The following is a 17,711-nucleotide window of genomic DNA, read 5'->3' on the forward strand; positions in this document are numbered from 1 at the left end:
CGAGAACGATTTTTAGAGTTATATCTCTATCATTATCTTTATAGTTATCGTCCTTGGTATGAATAGGCCTTTAAGATTATAAAGTAAACCATAAGACTAGAATCAAATAAATCTTTGGCTATTTTTTCAGGATTTAGGTGTACGGTCAACAGTGTTGGGTAAGTTACCCTAAAAAAGTCATTAATTACTAGTTACTAATTACATCTTCAACAGTGTAATTAGATTACTGTACAAATTACTCTCTCCAAAAAGTATTTAATTACTTATTACTTTCTAAATCCTATATCAACCTCGACAAGTTAATGATACAAGGATAGACATGAAAGAATTTATAAGAACAGTTTCAAGTAAATAATAGATACCTACATGAATTATTCTGGTCACACTTTAGAGTCCAGTTCTTACTATTAACTAACTATTAACTATGATTTGTGCCTCAATATACTCCTAATTACTGCTTATTAATACTTAGTAAAGTTGTTAAGTTTACAAATTGGGTAGGCATTGAGGATTTAGAATAAGACATTAATATGTGTTTTTTTAAGTAATAATAAACAGCCAATATCCCAGTAACATTCATGCTAACCAACTAGTTAATAGTGAAAACTGGACACTAAAGTCTTTCCAATATTCTTATTAACTCACCAAAGTATTTAAAGTGAGAACATAAAAAGCATCCAATTTTTATGTTTGTATTGTGTATAAATGTTCTAGTCTATACACAGTAGGCTATTAAGTTCAATTACATAAGAAGTAACTGTAATTAAATTACAGAAAAAATAAGAGTAATCCCTTACTTTACTTTATCAAGGGAAAAGTAATTAAATTACAGTAACTAATTACACCCAACACTGACGGTCAAACGTTCTGGGAAATGCACCTGTAACTTTATTTGTATTTTTGTAACTATACCCAGACACACATGAAGCACTTTACATTTTACATTTACATTTATGCATTTAGCAGACGCTTTTATCCAAAGCGACTTACATTGCATTCAAGTTACAGTTTTTACATTTTATCAGCTCTTACCTGTCTATAAATCCGACGAGCCTGAGTGCCTCTGATGAAGGCCTGGATTTTGATGGTGGCCTCTCTGATGGTGAGATAAAGCTGTCGCACAGCCAGCATGCGGTATGTTTTCTGGATGATTAAAGCTGCACGTGTGTAACGGAGGCTCCACGCCAACCTAATGGTTAGATAACATTGAAGCACGGACTTCAAATTATAGTCACAAAAACACCCATTAGAAAAAACTACTCAACCAGAATAGGACCTTAAAAGCCTACAGTGCATAGAGTGCTCTCTGGGTAACACTCTAACCCACCTTCGGGCCAAGGTTCCTCTGATGTACCGCTGCAGGATGAAGATGGCCCACCGGAGCCGCTGATAACGCCTACGCTGCAGCCATCCTCTCACCCAGCTTTGGATCAAAACTCCTGCCACATGCATCCGATCCCCTCTCAGCTTCTCCAGTACTGCAACCTGTCCGGCCCGGAAGAAGACCTTGGTCTTGCCAAAGCAGTACTGCTCTGGATCAGGGATGAGATCTGGAAAGGCACTCTGGCAGGAACGGCGCATATCATCTTTAGAAACAGAACCACGTAGTAGCACCTGATAACGAGTGTAGAATTCCTCATATGTCCACCTGGAGTACAGATGAGATAGTCAGGGAAGGAAGGAGGAACTGAATTGAGAGACCTATAGAAGAGTACTTGCCTGGAGGGGTAGCCTGCGGCACTGATTCGGATGGTCTCCAAGACCCCACATGCTCTCAATTGCTGCACTGCTCGCTTGGGATCAAATCTGATATAGAGAGACGAGAAAAGGTTACTCAAACTCAAATAGACATGAACACAGAGGACATTTTATTTATTCTCTTACAGAAATGCCTTTTTGAGGTCATTGGACTTTATGCAGCGGACATAATGCGGTGTGGTGCTGTTCAAGGTGTCCATCAAAAGTTGCAGGGATTGACGAAACTAGACACCCAAAGACAGAATATGTAAGAAAAGGTGGAAATCTAAGACCTTAAGAGTCAAAGAAAACCTTTAGATGGACTTGAGCATGACTGGTTAATCAAGAGTTTTCTTTAGACAGGAACCCGGAGAAGCAGCTCACCTGATAGCCCACAGTTAATTTGTGCTCTCGGTGAGATCTCTTCCCTGAACGTATGCTCCCGTTTGCAAGAGAGGAGTTAGGGAGGGATCCACCTGCTGACTCTTTCTGAAACAACTCAGCAACTAGTTCTGACTGTGAAGGGTACAAACAGTCGTGAGGAGGCAGAGTGAGTACAAAGCTACATTTTTCAACAGCCAAGACTTGAACTATTCAAACAATACCTGACTAGCTCTCAGTATATTGATGGGCTCCTCAAATACAGTGTCTCGGTTCTTGTCTAAAAAGCCGTCACACTCGTACTGGACCTAATTCAAAAAGCAAGCAATAATATCACAAACATTGAAAGGTTCGGTGCCATCAATTGGTGAATTGATGTTTTCTGACCATATCAGCAAAATGCACAATGATGAAGGCAGAGTTGGACATTCGTGGTTTACGAAAGTGAGGGTTTTGGTTCAGGTGCTGGTCATAAAGCTTCCGAGCCCAGTTCTCATCTGAGCCTTTAGGCATCTAGAACAGAGCGATATTGGGTTGTACACCTTTATGACATGATAAGAGGAACAACAGCATGGATTACAATGTGTAGACTCCTCACTCTGCACTCTTCATCCAGAAGATCAAGTAGGCCCAGCTGGCCTTCGATGAGCGCAATGCATGGCTGGTTATCACTGAACTCAATACGGTTCCAGGGAAGTTCCTCTCGCAGATACTCCTCCTGCTCCAGCTGAAACACGTGCTGATGAGGACAAAAAGCATATACCAAATACTTAAAACAACAGAATAATCAAAGTTGGGTCAACAAGTCAGCTAATGATAAGTCAGGTTCTGAAAAGCTCAGGCACTTGTACAATGTACACTAGGGTGTAGGGCAGGGTTCCTCAAATCTTTCCCTGGAGGGCCAATCTGCTGCAGAGTTTAGCTCCAACCCTGATCAAACTCACCTACCTGGGATTTTCTAATGATCTTGAAGACTTAGCATGCTCAGCATGCTCAGGTGTGTTTGATTAGGGTTAGAGCTAAACGCTGCAGGAGTGGGCCAGATTTGAGGATGCCTGGTGTAGAGTGACCATAATCCTCTTTTTCCCAGAAATGTCCTGGCAAGGATTTCCAAATTGCCAAAAATGTCCAGGTTCTGGCTTTGTTTTCCTATTGTTTTCATATTTGCTGGAGATAATAGGCGTGTTCAACTTAAAGCAGCACTGCACAGACCGATCGGTGTATGAAATGAAAGAACCGCAAGAGTGATTCGAAAGCATAAGGAGCCATCTGCTCTCTAATCGCTTCAAGTCGAACACACCTAATGGCTAAAAAGTAGTTTGGCCAATAGCGTGCAGGCATTGTACAATAATCCACCCTTTACAGTGTTCGAGAAGGAATTGGAATGTCAATAGGAAACACCAGCCATTTTAGGCAATTTAGAAATACCAACCAGGACATGTCCAGGAAAACGAGGACGTATGGTCACCTTACTAGGGTGGAGCAACCTTTCAAGGACTAAGTCACTCAGACAGAAGATGTTAGATGCCTATGTACACCAAGTCCCTATATTTGGAAACTTACCCTGTTGAACTGCTGTTGGAGTTTCTCGTTTGCGTAGTTAATACAGAATTGCTCAAAACTATTCCTGTCAAAAGTCTCAAACCTATAAATGATCAAAGAAAAGATTGACCAAACAATCCTGCATGTTCATTTTTCTTTTGTTACATACAATATAACTCTTACCCATAGATATCAAGAACTCCTATGAAAGATTTGGGCTGTTCCCGGTGCGCTCTTAAGGATGAGTTGAGCCTCTGCACTGTCCAAGTGAACAGTTGCTCATACACATGCTTAGCCAGAGCATCCCTTGCTTCATTAGCCTGCTGACCTGTCATGGGCTTCACAAGCATTTCCCCACCCACTGCCAATCGCCTGTGGCATAGCCATTGGGCCATCTGAGCACCTTCCACCCCTAAAAGTTTGGCAAAGATGGCCAAGGAACGGTCGTTGGCCTGCCAGTATGATGAATAAGAAATTATGTCCGTATTAGCACATGCTACTTGTCAACAAATTAGCACTGCTCCTGTTCTTCATCTATACAGACATCAAATCTAACTCAGAAATGTGCAAAATTATAGGAAATGGTGCTTGTACATCAATGTAGCTGCGGTCCCCACCACGACCGCTGGCTTGTATGTTGATATTCCCCAGATGAAGAATAGCTGCCAGTATACGAAATATCTCCATCTGCTGGTCAGGTTGCACTCCTGCGTGGGGTGAACCACAAGTTTTGCAAAAAGTGTGTTATGTTGTTTTGTTTTGGAGGAATATATGGATGTTTTTTAGCTTACCAAGAATAGTAAAGGCATTTCTTGTCCGCTCTAGCTCAACCACATCATCTGTGCCAGAAATGTGCACATCTTGTCCTTGGTTGGTGTAATGAAAGTTCTCTGCAGAATCTAGCGAGATGCAGTAACACATTGTGTAACTGAACAAAAATGTCCAACACAAATAAACGTGTTTTCAGGACACAGGTTTAAGCTTTACCAAGTTTGTGTGTCCTCAGCTCTGGCAAATCCCTGGAAGCACAAAGCTGGTAGAAGATGTGGTAGTTTCTCTCTCGAGCTGCCTGTTTGTGTTATGAAACAAAATTCATCTCAATAACAGAACTTGGTCATTGAATCATGAGATAATATGAAAACTATATGATTGAGCAAGCACCTGAAAAACAACTCTTGATTTCTCCAACAAGTAGGTCCTCATGTTTGCCCCAATTATATCCCCTTTATGTCCAAATCCTATCTCAATATACTTTCCAAAACGACTGCTGTTGTCGTTTCTGGTTGTTTTTGCATTACCAATTGCCTGCAAGGATTCAAATGTTACAAACAGCCTCCTCCTACTTTAACAAAAAGGTCAGAAATCAAGTTTCAGTACCTCCATGATGGGATTTGATGCCAGCACTTTCTCCTCCACACTGGTCTGCTGGGCCGCACCACCCACGACAGCAAAGTACCGCATGGTGAACTTAGCAGATACAGTTTTACCTGAGCCTGATTCTCCACTGATTATGATGGATTGGTTTTTCTCCTCTCTGTTATAATAATAAACCCATATGTTTTAGTTAAAGTAATTTAATACAGATTCAGAATGAATTTCTCTACTGTGTACTATCATAATAGCGAATACTTTGATATTTAAATATTATTTAAATGGTTCTCCAAGGTAATTCACAGAATACCATGATATTACCATGGTTCAAATGTCCGAAAACATGGTACTATTTTGTATCTTGTTATTTGCATGTTCTTGACCTGATCATAGTTCGGTATGCCTCTTCAGCCACAGAAAAAATGTGTGGCTCCATATCAGCCATGTCCTGGCCGCTGTAAGCGTCGATCACTTCCTCTCCATAAATGGGCAACTGTTCATATGGATTTAACGCCACCAACACAATCCCTATTAAATATGAAAAGTTGTCTAAATGAGGTTAATGTATCTCTGAAATTAAAAGTGATATTAATCTACTTTAAAAATATGCCATAATTTTCTGTGCATAATTTACATTTCAATAAACCCAGTGCTTGGTAAACGTTCTTTACAGTAGCCAATATAACAATGAGTGATGTTATTTGAATTTTTGTGCTTTGAACTTTAAACCCAGTAAAATAGAGGTCATTGGCCAATGGCTGTAAAAACTTGCTACTGTTTTCCATTGAATTTAACTCACCGCAGTAAGTGTAAATGCTACTGTAGTCGAGAAAGCGCACACGCAAGTTGTGAAGTACTGCTGGCTCATGGAGGAAGGTTAGAGCTGTGAGGTCATTCTCTCCCTCCAAAATATCAGGGTTACCAAGAGGAGGAAGACCCACTGGAGGCAACACTGAATACTCCATCTCCTTGTTTAAAAATAATAAAATAGCATGTAAATGGTTTGTAACTATATAAGAGGCAATTTGTCAGGTGTGACAGGTTCTTTCTTAAAGGCTCAGGTTCTTTCTTAAAGGCTCATGGTTTCAAATCAGAATCATATGTAAGTGTCGTACTCTGCCATCAGTGAGTTGGATTCGTATGTGCTGGTCTCCAGGACGGTAGTCTTGAAGCAGTTGGGCAGACACCCACACAGCTTCTGGGTCTGGCACCCACACACATGCCCCCTGAGAGACAACAGAAACAGTAACTATATTCATACCGATCATAATCAGCAGTACGTGGCAAGTCCAAAGTTTTTTGTATTTGATCCTGATCTCATGCGGCATTTTGAATTAATATTACCCAAACTCTCAAATGTCGAGTGTACTGGCACATCATTCAACTGGATTTCAAAAACAGCTCAGGAATGAATTGGTACATCTGCTTCCTGCACTTAAACTAGCTATTCGAGACCTTCAGGACTGCTAGAAAGTCCATTGCAGGTGTGTTGGAGAAAAACTGTGCATGAAGGTGGCCTTATAGGAGCAAGACTGGACATTGCATTCTACAGACTTGATAATGATTATGTCTCAAGATATGGATACCAAGGAAATTGATTCAATATTTTGTATGTTACACAACCGGCTCATGTGCCTGAGTGATTGCCTGTCCCACCCCAGTGACACTCTTTCTCCTCCATCAGCATAAATACACTCACTGCACCATTAAACATTAACACCAGCCGGTCTCCTCTGACAGTGAAAATAATTCAGATGCAGGAGCACAACACTAAACAAAATCAAACTCTATCTATCCATCTATCTATCTATATATAACACTAAACAAAACCAAACTATATATCTATCTATATCACTAAACAAAATTGAACTATCTATCTATAACACTAAACAAAATCAAACTATCTATCTATCTAAACAAAATCAAACTATCTATCTATAACACTAAACAAAATCGAACTATCTACCTATCCATCATCTCTAACACTAAACAAAATCAAACTATCTATCTATCTAAACACTAAACAAAATCAAGCCATCTATCTGTCTATCTATCTATAACACTAAACAAAATCGAACTATCTACCTATCATCTCTATAACACTAAACAAAATCAAACTATCATCTCTATAACACTAAACAAAATCAAACTATCTATCTATCTATAACACTAGACAAAATCAAACTATCTATCTGTCTATCTATCTATAACACTAAACAAAATCGAACTATCTACCTATCATCTCTATAATACTAAACAAAATCAAACTATCTATCTATCTATCTATAACACTAAACAAAATCAAACTATCTATCTATCTATCTATCTATAACACTAAACAAAATCAAACTATCTATCTATCTATCTATCTATCTATCTATCAAACTATTTATCTATCTATAACACTAAACAAAATCAAACTATCTATCTATCTATAACACTAAACAAAATCAAACTATCTATCTGTCTATCTATCTATCTATAACACTAAACAAAATCGAACTATCTACCTATCATCTCTATAACACTAAACAAAATCAAACTATCCATCTATCTACCTATCATCTCTATAACACTAAACAAAATCTATCTATCTACCTATCATCTCTATAACACTAAACAAAATCAAACTATCCATCTATCTACCTATCATCTCTATAACACTAAACAAAATCAAACTATCTACCTATCATCTCTATAACACTAAACAAAATCTATCTATCTACCTATCATCTCTATAACACTAAACAAAATCAAACTATCTATCTATCATGACATCCAGTGGAATTACAAAAAATATATACTAAAAGTTAAGTGCACTTACTTTTGTGTAGAGTTCTGTGGTTGCCATCTGGCCAGAAAGTTAATTTCTGCTTTGACAGCTCAACAAGACCTCACTACAATACAGCCGTTCTCTTTAATTTGTGTCTCCGAGTGAGTGACTGGCCCCGTGCCCTTTGGTCTGTTAGAGATTCAGGCATCATAACCGTAATGGTAAGTTAACAGTTAATCCTCCAGCTAAGAGAGGGACATTTAAAACAGCTCTGGATCTGAACCATAAACTCTCTAAGCAGCTTAAAGTAAAGTAGTGCAAACAAATGGATGGCACATATAAATGATAGCACTAACGAAACATAAATAAATATATTCTGTCAAGTACAACATCTGTAGGATCATTGAAGAAAGAAAAAGCCTTGATATTCAACACAAGAACATTTTATTTTGAGAAATGTGTGCTGCTGTGGGCTATGAACAAAACATTTTTAAAAAACATAGTTTTCGCCCCGTAACACGTTTAATTAAGTTGCTTATCACAGGAGGATGTTTACACATCACTTTATATGAATCACGCGTCACATTTTATGAATCACCATTCACATTTGAATTTCAGGTTCAGACTGTGGAAATGTTATTCAGTGTCAAGTATGAATAGCTTATAAAGAAAAAAAACAGGCAGTTATAACAAGCACCAGATGAGTTGAAAACGTAACATTTGAAGTAAACCAAAGCCATACCTGCACACTATGGCTTTTAACTGTTAATATGTTTATCAATGCCTCCCCAGTAAAACATTTGGCATTGAGAATAACACATTGAAACTGAATTTAGACAGCATAACACTGATTTGCACCTTAGTTTGATTAACAAAGAGGGTAAAATAATGTGAAAATAAGAGAGAAGGTCCATTTTTTTGCACCAACATGTACCTTTCTCTTTTTGACAGAGCTTTAAACATTTTTAGTCACAGAGAATAATCAACTTATCAGTTTAGGTCAGCTGTGACAAAGTATAGCACCCACTAGAACTAGAGGACTGTATTTTTGACTTGATTGTCATCTCCATATCAAATCCAAATACCTCCTCCCAAAAAACATTTAATGCAGAAAGGCAGTTCAACTGCTGAACTTTTCTAACATTTTGTTCTTTTAGAAAAATGTTTGAAAAATAAAAAAAAAAACATGATAATAAAACAGAAAAATGCCTGAAAATCGAGCCAACAGTCTCAGAGAGATCCCAACTGAGGGGCGTACATGGATGGATATTCAGCGAAGCTGGGAGATCACGGTAACGTGGTGTGTTGATCAACAAGAGTCTGGTTGGGTTGGGAATTCAGACACATTTGAATGCCCTGTGAAAAAAAAAAAAAGAGAGGTTTTTTGGTGACTATTTCCTTTAGGAAACAATGGCAGAAATGCTGTCGTTTTTCTCCAACTGTTTGCTTACCTTTGCTATACTTCCTGTTTATCATCATTGCAATTCCCCTCCTGTTTGAGTGCGTCGCCCTCACTAGTCGTCTCCTCCACGTGAGCCAACATGTCGGCCATCAAAGCCTCCTCCAGTCGCTTTCGCACGCTGTACACCAGCTCCTCTTGCTTCCTGCGAGCATAAAATTCACCTGTATCATTGTACTTACATGAATTTCCCCACAGTGATACAGTGCATCATTCAGAGGACTAAAGTACCTGATATCCTCGTCTGTGACGATGAAGGCCTTGCAGAGAGGCTGAGCCGTGTTGAGCCACACGCCGGGGTTCTTCTCCACAGCGGCGGACAGCTGGCCCGTGATGGGAGCCCCACTGGTGTGAAGAGCACTGGCAATAGCTGACAACAGGGTCTTATCTGTGCAGCCAGGGCCCACTCCTTTAGTGACGTCAAATATTATCATTTTATTAGCATCCTTTCATTTAATCTTTTTTTAACATATTTGAGATATCATATTATGATGCTACAAATAATAAATAATAAATTGTTCAGCAAGGACAGGTTAAATTGACATTGGCATTAACATTAAAGGTTAGTAAAGATTTCTTTTTCAAATAAATAGTCTTCTTTTGAACTTTCTATTCATTCAAGAATCCTGAAAAATCATGGTTTTCATCTGTTTTCAATACTGATAATAAGAAATAATAATAATAATAATAATAAGATCTTCTTGAGCTTATTAAAAGTGATTTCTGAAGGATCATGTGACACTGCAGTAATGGTTGCTGAAATTTCAGCTTTGCATCACAGGAATAAATTACTCAATTATTCAAACAGAAAACAGTTATTTTAAACATTTCACAATATTGCTGTTTTTACTGTAGTTTTGATCAAATAAATGTAGCCTTGGTGAGCACAACAGACTTCTTTCCAAAACACAATAAAAATCTTACCGACCCCAAATTTTTGAAAGGTAGTGTATTTTTTTTTTTTTTCAATAAAATAAAAATGTATTTAAATTCCTTTATTCTTATCTAATTATATTAATTAATCATTCATTCTTAATAATTTTGTATATAAAAATAACGTTTTTAAAATAAAATTGTCAAATAAAATATAAAGCAAATTTAAACTCTTTGTAAAGCTCTCTGCACCTGTACATTTTTTTTTGTGTGTGAGTGTGTTTAGTGCTGCACTTTTATTTTGACATTACCACATTGTCTTTTATTTTGAAATTGTCAACAGTTGAATTGAGTGTGTCCACCTGTTTCATGTTAGTCAACTAATTCCTGAGTTTAAATATCCTTGTCTGCTGTTGTTTATGTACTCTGGCTTACTTTTGATTACTTTTTGTTTGCTTATCTCGTTTTCTTCAGATTTCACAAAGTACTTGAATATTGACTTTCATTTATTCTTGATTAAAATAAACACACTTAGATTAAGTTCCTCATCTCGCCCAGACATACCTTGTAAGCCTTTGGGGAGGTCCATTGTTTTCACCAACTCCTCTGCTATGTCAAAGGCATTGAGGCCACTCAACTTCTTCTCCCAAAAAAGCTGTAGATTAAAAGTATATTAGCATTGTGCCACTATGACAAACTATAAATATTGATAAATAAAACCTAGATTAGATGAGTGTTACCTGTCTGGGCTGGTCAATGGCCTTCTGTGGGTCTGTTTTAACCTTATTGCTGGGGTGGTTGGTGACTTTTGTGACAGGTTGTTTGAAGATGGAGGCCGTCTGTCGTACCGGGAGGGATGTATTCAGGTCGGGTTTGCCCTGTTAAAGATGTAACACACTTTATTACCGTGACAAAAAAAAAAAAAAGGTTTTTGACGGGAATTGCTGGTCTTTTATTGGATGTTGTTGCAGGTAGACCAGCTTGAGCAGTAAAACTGGTTTGAAATAGCCTTAAAGAAATAGTTCACCCAAAAAAAAAAATATTTGCTTGTCATGTACTCGCATGTACATTTTAAGCATTTAGCACTAAATCACTTTCTCACCAATGGACCCTCTGCATTTTGAATGGGTGCCGTCAGAATGACAAACTGCTGGTAAAAGCATCACAAGCAATCCACACTTGTGAACTGAAAAGTTGCGTGTTTTTGAGAAACATATCCATCATTAAGACATTTTAACTTGAGTCCATAATTCATAACTCTTCCTCCAGTGAAAAAGCCCATCCCCTGTTGTCTTCTTACATCAACATATTTGTTTAGAACTGTTTTGGACTGTTTTATAAACGGTGCATATTTCTCTCCTGATTCAGACGAGATGACTTTTTGAATGGAGAAAGCAATGTTATAGATAGAAGACTGGAACAACATCTTAAGGATGGATTTGTTATTATGATGAGGTGAGCAAGTGGTGAGATGCTAAATTTCTCCAAATCTGTTCTGACGAAGAAACAAACTCATCTACATCTCGGATGGCCTGAGGGCGAATACATTTTTGGCAAAGTTTCATTTTTGGGTGAACTATTCCTGTTTTAAATGCCATGCATTTCTTCGTAATGAATCACTCTGCAGTTATAAATCTAGGATGATGAATAGGTTTTTCGGGATATGAAAATATTTGTTCAAATAACATTTATCAAATGACAATTTATTCAGCCTCTGCAGTCCTCTCACCTTAGTCTGGCTATTGTTGTCATATCGGGGTCTCTGTCTGTTCTTGTTCAGTTTGCTCATGAGCATCTTGCCTGTGCGGAAATCAAAGGAGCTGAGATCCATGGAGTTGCCAAGGTAACGGGCCAATTGAGGCTTGCTCCGGAACTTCTTCCCAGTGGGGCTGGCAAGGGGGAGCAAAATAGGACACATCTCAGAGATTTGATGAACACGTATGGATGCACATTTGGAAAGAGAATGGGTTATGGTGACAGTTGCACACGGATATTAACACACAATATACGCAAACAATGACATGCAATGCCTAACTTGGAAAGAATTTGGATAAATCCCAAGTCTGTGATGACAAAATGACAATGTTATTAGACCATGAATACTGTGAGGACTAGAATGCTAGTGCCTCTTAACACTGACAATTATGATGGCATTAAAATCACATTCAAAATGTCATTTTAGTGCTTAAAACACACATGAATTGATATGAATTTTGAATGCAAATACCTGTTTATTTAATATATAATATAACTAAAACTTGGGTATATTTAATTCAATATTGCATATTTGCTCTAAGAGTAGTATGTGCACAGCAAAAAAAAAAAAAAAAAACAACTATTCTTGATCTATTCTCACTTTTAAACACATGAATGAATACAATACTGTACTCTGTCTAGGGTTTTCAAACACTTGCACTAGATGACGTCCTTTTAAGTGCCCTAACAAGCTCTGTAAGCTGTCCTTGTCAATCTTCTCTGCCAAATGTTTACATTTGTCTCACATAGTTTGGGATAACAGTAATACTGTTTGTCTAGATCTCAGCTGATGTTCTGCACTAAGCAGCTGCGCTTCTGCATCTGAAACAAACCCAGTCCTTTAAATCACGATCCTCTGTTAAAAGTTAGTTGACACAGGTGTGATGCAAAGATGAGTTCACTGAATACTCTGCGTGATGAAGATTTCGTGCTTGCTTCAAGTTCATGCACAACTCTGAACAAACGTTTTTGGTTTTAGTCGATGGCTCTTCAAGCTTGTCAAGGCGTGCAAACATGTAACAACAAAGATGGTTTTTTAATTGATTAAGTAATACGATACCACAAACTATACAAACGACCTGCCTCCCCCCTCTCTCGCCTCTGTTCTTCCTCTTCTTCCTCACCTCTGCTAAAAAAAGAACAGTCATGCCTATTTAAGACATGTTGTTGACTGGGAATCCTCGGAAAATAGGTTTATTCAGACCATGAGACATAATTTGTTCTGATAATACCAATGGAATAGAAAAATGGAACAAATCATTTTTGGTTCTTCGAGTGCCACAAATGGTGTAAAAAGTAAACATTTTGCATAAAAACTCGGTCAACTGTGAATGTAAACAAATGCATTACTAGACACACTGACATTCACAAAATGAGACAATTTGTTAAATTTACCCACTGAATAGAGATCCAAACGAACCATTTTGTTTTAACTGGTTCTTTTGAATGGTTCTGCGGAAACAATTCTGTTAGGTTGGTGAATCATAAAAGAAACAATGCAAATTTCACACATTTCTTCAAACCAGTTTGAAATGAATTAAGCTGTATTCAGACCGACAATGCAAACAAACAAAGTTTCTCAAATTAACTGAAGAATCAATAAAACTTCTTTCAACAGTCAGTATTTGTACGAATCTGCCAACAGACAGATAGGATGCCTGACTCACTTCTCAAATGGTCTTTTGAACAGCTTGTTTCAAAGAAGAAGAAAAAAAATCAGCTGTTGCTATGGTTACCACTGCAGACAAAGGTCTTTTTCTGTATATGTATTCATTTACATACATTTAGTGCACTTTAATTCTCTCTCTCTCTCTCTCTCTCAGCTGAAATCTAGTGCACTTTGACTCAAAGTCTTTGACAAACCAGTAAAATAACTTTTTGTAATGCTAAACCAGTCTAGCCAAATCATTAGAAAAAAAAAAAAAAAAAAGTGCCAATTTAATTTGGATTCGATTCACATACTCAATTGACATGCACCCCCACCCCCTTCTGAAATAAGGCACACAAAATCCTCTCCACAGCTGGGCCTACTTTTACATGACAATCCCCCCTCTGTACTCAGTACCTAACATAACACACATGGCTTTCCCTCCTCAATCCCAGCACTCCCACTTTTCACTCCATATCTGACATGCTTACTGTCTAATATTTTACTAAATAATAACTACAAAAGACCTCATGTAGCAGTGTCTATTTTCAATAATGTTGCTTTGTCACTTTGCAAAACGTTCCGCCGTATCGTAGCCTCATCACTTTGGGCTCTTCTGCCAAATATAGGATTCCTCCGCTTGGAAAATAGGCTAGACTTATGCCTCATGCATCAAACAGATGCCATAACCCTGTAGTGGCACTCGTGGTATAATAAATGTATGCGTATTTTCGTTGCAGACAATGCTGCAATTCCGGCATCTCTTTGTTGTGTTACCACAATATCATATTTAGCGTAACCTCGATCAACTATGAATGTAAACAAATGCATTACCACTAAAACCGGAGACATAGGCACACATCTTTTCATCGAGAAACTGAATGAAAGACTACGGTTGGTAAAAACTACGTATCTTATGAACACCGCGCGCTAAAATGACAATCGCTGAACGCAAACAGATGCTGCACCTGGTCCAGCGCGACGTTAAATAAACTGTTTATTTAGCAAAACATTTAGCTTTTTTCACGTTAAGACAAAACACGCTTCCAAATACTTCATTTTATCGGATCATGCATGTAGCCGTGCAGGCCGCTGTGTTACTCTTTTACATTAATTAGTTTATCACACGCTATGCGCGTTTTCTTTCTTTAAAACCATCGCCGATTGAAAGCACTGCGCAAACTAGTAACGTTAGCCCCGGCAAAGCGCAGACCGGTCGAGTCAAATCAACAAAAGCGATCGCTTTGCTCGTAAACCAGCATGGCTATAAATGCAGATGCGGGTCGCGATTTAATACGTTTGCGATATTAAATCGGTTATACTTACTCGTTTTTCTCCATCGCGCATTCTCTGTTGGTGTCGCCTTTTTTGTGAATGTTAAATCCCCCTCTCTTCCTCTATACTTTCACTCCCCTCCCCCTTCAATGAGACAAATGAAAGACATTATGCCCGATTAGGGTTGATTTAACGAGACAAAGCCCCGCGGTAGTCGGGTAACCATAAACCACATGATGACAATACAATGCGCTGTTTTGTTTCATGTAGCAAAGATTTGTCGCGTTATTTAATCGAAGAAAATTTATTTTCATTTTATACAGGTCATTTTACTTATAAGTTTTAGGCTTTGTTTGTTGCCGTACAAAAAAAAAAATTACCATGGTAACAACAGTTATCGATTCAGTTACTGTAGAACCGTAATTTCGGTTGTTCTTCAAAAACCATGTAAGATTTTATCATCTTATTATTACTTTTTATTTTTTTAGTTATTTTAAGTACACTACTTGTCCTCTAGGTTCCTGTTTAAGAAGTTGTACAGTAGGTTTCCTGCGCGAGGATTTTAAAAGTCCTGCAGGAAATCCCATACGAAAATCCTGTGGGATTTTGTGCATGGTTTTTTCTTTTGAGGATTCTGGGAGAAAGTCTTTTTTTTTTTTTTTGTGAGGGGCATTTTGGCGGAAACCATGGTTACCATGGAAACATTTTGTATGTATAATAAAGCAAGATGCCTCCTCAAAGAGGCGCTGATTTCCATCAACCTGAAAGCTAGTGCACATTACAATTTATTAAGAAGTAACGTTAACGTTACAATGAATATGTAAAAACTGTCGCATTAATTATAATCCACTATCCTTAATAAATGTTATGACACACGCAGGGGAACATTACCATTTATTCACAAAAGTAACGCAATATAACACTTGCAGGTAAAGTTTATGCTCATTGTGCAAACTCAAGCTAAGTGTACAGACAACAACTTGTTAGCAAGACATGCTAGTCTGATTTACACATAATCATCCCGTCGAACCCATTAGGACATTATAAGGTATTATCCAACACATAAATAAAGTCTTAAAGTGACAGAAAATCCTCCTCGGTGTTTATGGCTGAATGTCGCACCACCAGCGCCGTCTACTGGCTAGTTAAAGCATCAGCTATAATTGTTCCCTGTAAAAATGCACAGCAACCGATTTCCATAGATCCATAGGAGCTGGACAACTAGTCGTCCTTCTTGAATTTGCCTCTAATGTAGGGAACATAATCCAGAATCAGCCGCCAGTCTGTAAAATAGACAACAGCCAGGCCACCAACTGTACCCCATCCGACCAGCGTGGGAACCCTGAATTTCAAGAAGAAAAAAAAAACAATATTATGTCAAAAATTATTATTAATAATTAATAGCATGCTATTCTAGAATTATAATAGTGGAAACACATGCTGAATGTCAGATGATATACTGCTGGACTTTTAAGTTAACATCCTCTTTAAGTGTTTATTAAATTAAGGATGAACTTACCACGTTCTGGCAATGGAGACATATTTGGGTCCGAAACGCTTTATTATTTTTTGCATCATATCCCTAACTTTCTCTCTCTGTTCGTTTCAGAAGGTAAACAAGTTCAAATGGCTGTTTCAGGACCCCGGGCTGCCCGTTATTAGCCTGATAGAAAATTCTGGAACTGTGGAGACTGTATTTGCATAAAACAAATCTGTGTAGAGTGTGAATAACATAGACAACGTTTTAAAATAAGGCTTTGCGATGAAAATGGCATAAAATACTGGTGAATTTATAATTAATTGTCTTTAATGAAATGTATTAAATGCACGGGGGATATTTATCACAAGAAAAAGCCATTAAGATGGTGAGAGAGAGAGAGAGAGAAGTGCAACAAAATGTTGTTGTTGTTATTATTATTATTATTTAAGCCCTAGCTTTTTACCCTAGCCCTTTTAATTTTCACTAATTTTATTAAATTCAGTTATTTATTTTTTTCTTCTATTTATACACATGCTCCTACTGTTCTAATGCAGATATGTGGGTCATTCTTCATTTGTGGTGGAAAGTGGTGTCCCTCTACTTTACAACAGTTTAAATCAACTTTAAATACCAATAAATCATAAAATGTCTGCATGTTTGTATTCTGTAGGGTAAACACAATTTGTGCACTGTTAATAGTGACATTTTTAAAAATACATATTTAATTGAGTTTGAGAGATTGCATTTGTAACAAAATATGCATGTTCCCGCCATACCTCAGAGAGGTATCATAGAACATAACTGCAACAATATAACATTTTTAACACAAATTAAGTGGTTATATTGTGAATATAGATTTTATTTAACATGTACAATTTTATTAAATTGTTTTTAAAAATACATATTTTGTTATATTTAAGAAAGTCTGTGGTGTTACAACAATGGATGTCGCCTCTTTAAGAAAAGGGGGAGTTCTATTTGGACTACTTCCTGTGTGTAAAGGTCACTGCAGGTGCTGGATGATCTGAGGGGTGCATGGGGAGTACATTCTTATTAATTTTCTTAAAATTAGCTACATTTCTGACAATTTCATGTGTCGCACTTTGGTGTTATACTGATAACTTGCAGATCTGACACATTTTAATAAAAATGTTGATAAATAGCTACATAACTTATTAATATTTTCAAAATGCCCCCTGATCTTGAAATCATCATGATGGCAGCCTCCATTTTAGAAAAGTCTGGATTTAGGCCAATTTGTCTTTCCTGGCAAAATGTTACTTGAATTATTGGGAACGCCATAGACATAAGAGGTTGTCACCAGTGTTTGATTAAAATTATTTAAAAAAAATCAAAATGTTCTTAAGCTTCTATATTAATGTATATAACATATTAAACTAATTTTAAATGCATAGCA

At 37.4% G+C, this 17,711-nt stretch overlaps 3 protein-coding genes across 7 annotated transcripts in view; all 3 read right to left on the bottom strand.

The window, feature by feature from the left end:
- The window catches only part of si:dkey-110c1.10 (unconventional myosin-Vb), a 21,624-nt gene extending 13,677 nt beyond the window's left edge, over positions 1-7,947 (bottom strand). Inside the window, exons 1-19 of the mRNA XM_058760161.1 lie at positions 7,856-7,947; positions 6,147-6,257; positions 5,831-5,999; positions 5,415-5,559; positions 5,038-5,194; positions 4,822-4,965; positions 4,648-4,729; positions 4,452-4,559; positions 4,255-4,367; positions 3,844-4,112; positions 3,682-3,763; positions 2,717-2,857; positions 2,506-2,631; positions 2,343-2,426; positions 2,122-2,253; positions 1,885-1,982; positions 1,720-1,806; positions 1,328-1,648; positions 1,033-1,189 (exon numbers count right to left, since the gene is read on the bottom strand). Of these exons, the coding sequence (XP_058616144.1) occupies positions 1,033-1,189; positions 1,328-1,648; positions 1,720-1,806; positions 1,885-1,982; positions 2,122-2,253; positions 2,343-2,426; positions 2,506-2,631; positions 2,717-2,857; positions 3,682-3,763; positions 3,844-4,112; positions 4,255-4,367; positions 4,452-4,559; positions 4,648-4,729; positions 4,822-4,965; positions 5,038-5,194; positions 5,415-5,559; positions 5,831-5,999; positions 6,147-6,257; positions 7,856-7,882 (2,553 nt within the window). The 5' untranslated portion in view covers positions 7,883-7,947. The remainder of the gene's footprint in view (positions 1-1,032; positions 1,190-1,327; positions 1,649-1,719; positions 1,807-1,884; positions 1,983-2,121; positions 2,254-2,342; positions 2,427-2,505; positions 2,632-2,716; positions 2,858-3,681; positions 3,764-3,843; positions 4,113-4,254; positions 4,368-4,451; positions 4,560-4,647; positions 4,730-4,821; positions 4,966-5,037; positions 5,195-5,414; positions 5,560-5,830; positions 6,000-6,146; positions 6,258-7,855) is intronic.
- A 284-nt stretch (positions 7,948-8,231) lies between these two features.
- Positions 8,232-15,212, bottom strand: mbd3b (methyl-CpG binding domain protein 3b). 5 transcript variants are annotated; one of them, XM_058761573.1, is made up of 9 exons: positions 15,195-15,212; positions 13,291-13,343; positions 12,952-13,020; positions 11,866-12,025; positions 10,877-11,014; positions 10,701-10,791; positions 9,495-9,672; positions 9,256-9,408; positions 8,232-9,160 (listed from the first exon to the last, which is right to left on the bottom strand). In XM_058761573.1, exons 1-8 carry the CDS (start codon positions 15,195-15,197, stop codon positions 9,261-9,263), a joined length of 840 nt encoding a protein of 279 aa, XP_058617556.1. In that variant the 5' UTR covers positions 15,198-15,212; the 3' UTR covers positions 8,232-9,160; positions 9,256-9,260. The 5 variants fall into 5 exon arrangements, with proteins under 5 accessions (XP_058617556.1, XP_058617555.1, XP_058617558.1 ...); XM_058761572.1 differs by lacking the exon at positions 15,195-15,212 and adding an exon at positions 14,374-14,406; XM_058761575.1 differs by lacking the exons at positions 13,291-13,343; positions 15,195-15,212 and adding an exon at positions 14,866-15,027.
- Positions 15,213-15,691: 479 nt separating this feature from the next.
- LOC131531024 (cytochrome b-c1 complex subunit 10-like) lies at positions 15,692-16,498 on the bottom strand. The gene is made up of 2 exons (XM_058761577.1): positions 16,334-16,498; positions 15,692-16,156 (listed from the first exon to the last, which is right to left on the bottom strand). The coding sequence occupies exons 1-2, from the start codon at positions 16,390-16,392 to the stop codon at positions 16,036-16,038; spliced, it is 180 nt and encodes a 59-aa protein (XP_058617560.1). The 5' UTR covers positions 16,393-16,498; the 3' UTR covers positions 15,692-16,035.
- Positions 16,499-17,711: the final 1,213 nt, after the last annotated feature.

This window comes from Onychostoma macrolepis, chromosome 22, assembly GCF_012432095.1.
Source record: "Onychostoma macrolepis isolate SWU-2019 chromosome 22, ASM1243209v1, whole genome shotgun sequence".
Taxonomy (NCBI): domain Eukaryota; kingdom Metazoa; phylum Chordata; class Actinopteri; order Cypriniformes; family Cyprinidae; genus Onychostoma; species Onychostoma macrolepis.

Coding starts and splice junctions, on each gene's coding strand:
- mbd3b (XM_058761572.1), bottom strand. Junction 13,021..13,290: donor TTCGTTTGGATCTCTATTCA/GTGGGTAAATTT, acceptor TTCTTTTTTTAG/CAGAGGTGAGGAAGAAGAGG. Junction 11,015..11,865: donor ACAACAATAGCCAGACTAAG/GTGAGAGGACTG, acceptor CATCTTTAACAG/GGCAAACCCGACCTGAATAC.
- LOC131531024 (XM_058761577.1), bottom strand. CDS start 16,392: ATGATGCAAAAAATAATAAAGCGTTTCGGACCCAAATATGTCTCCATT. Junction 16,157..16,333: donor GTCTCCATTGCCAGAACGTG/GTAAGTTCATCC, acceptor CTTGAAATTCAG/GGTTCCCACGCTGGTCGGAT.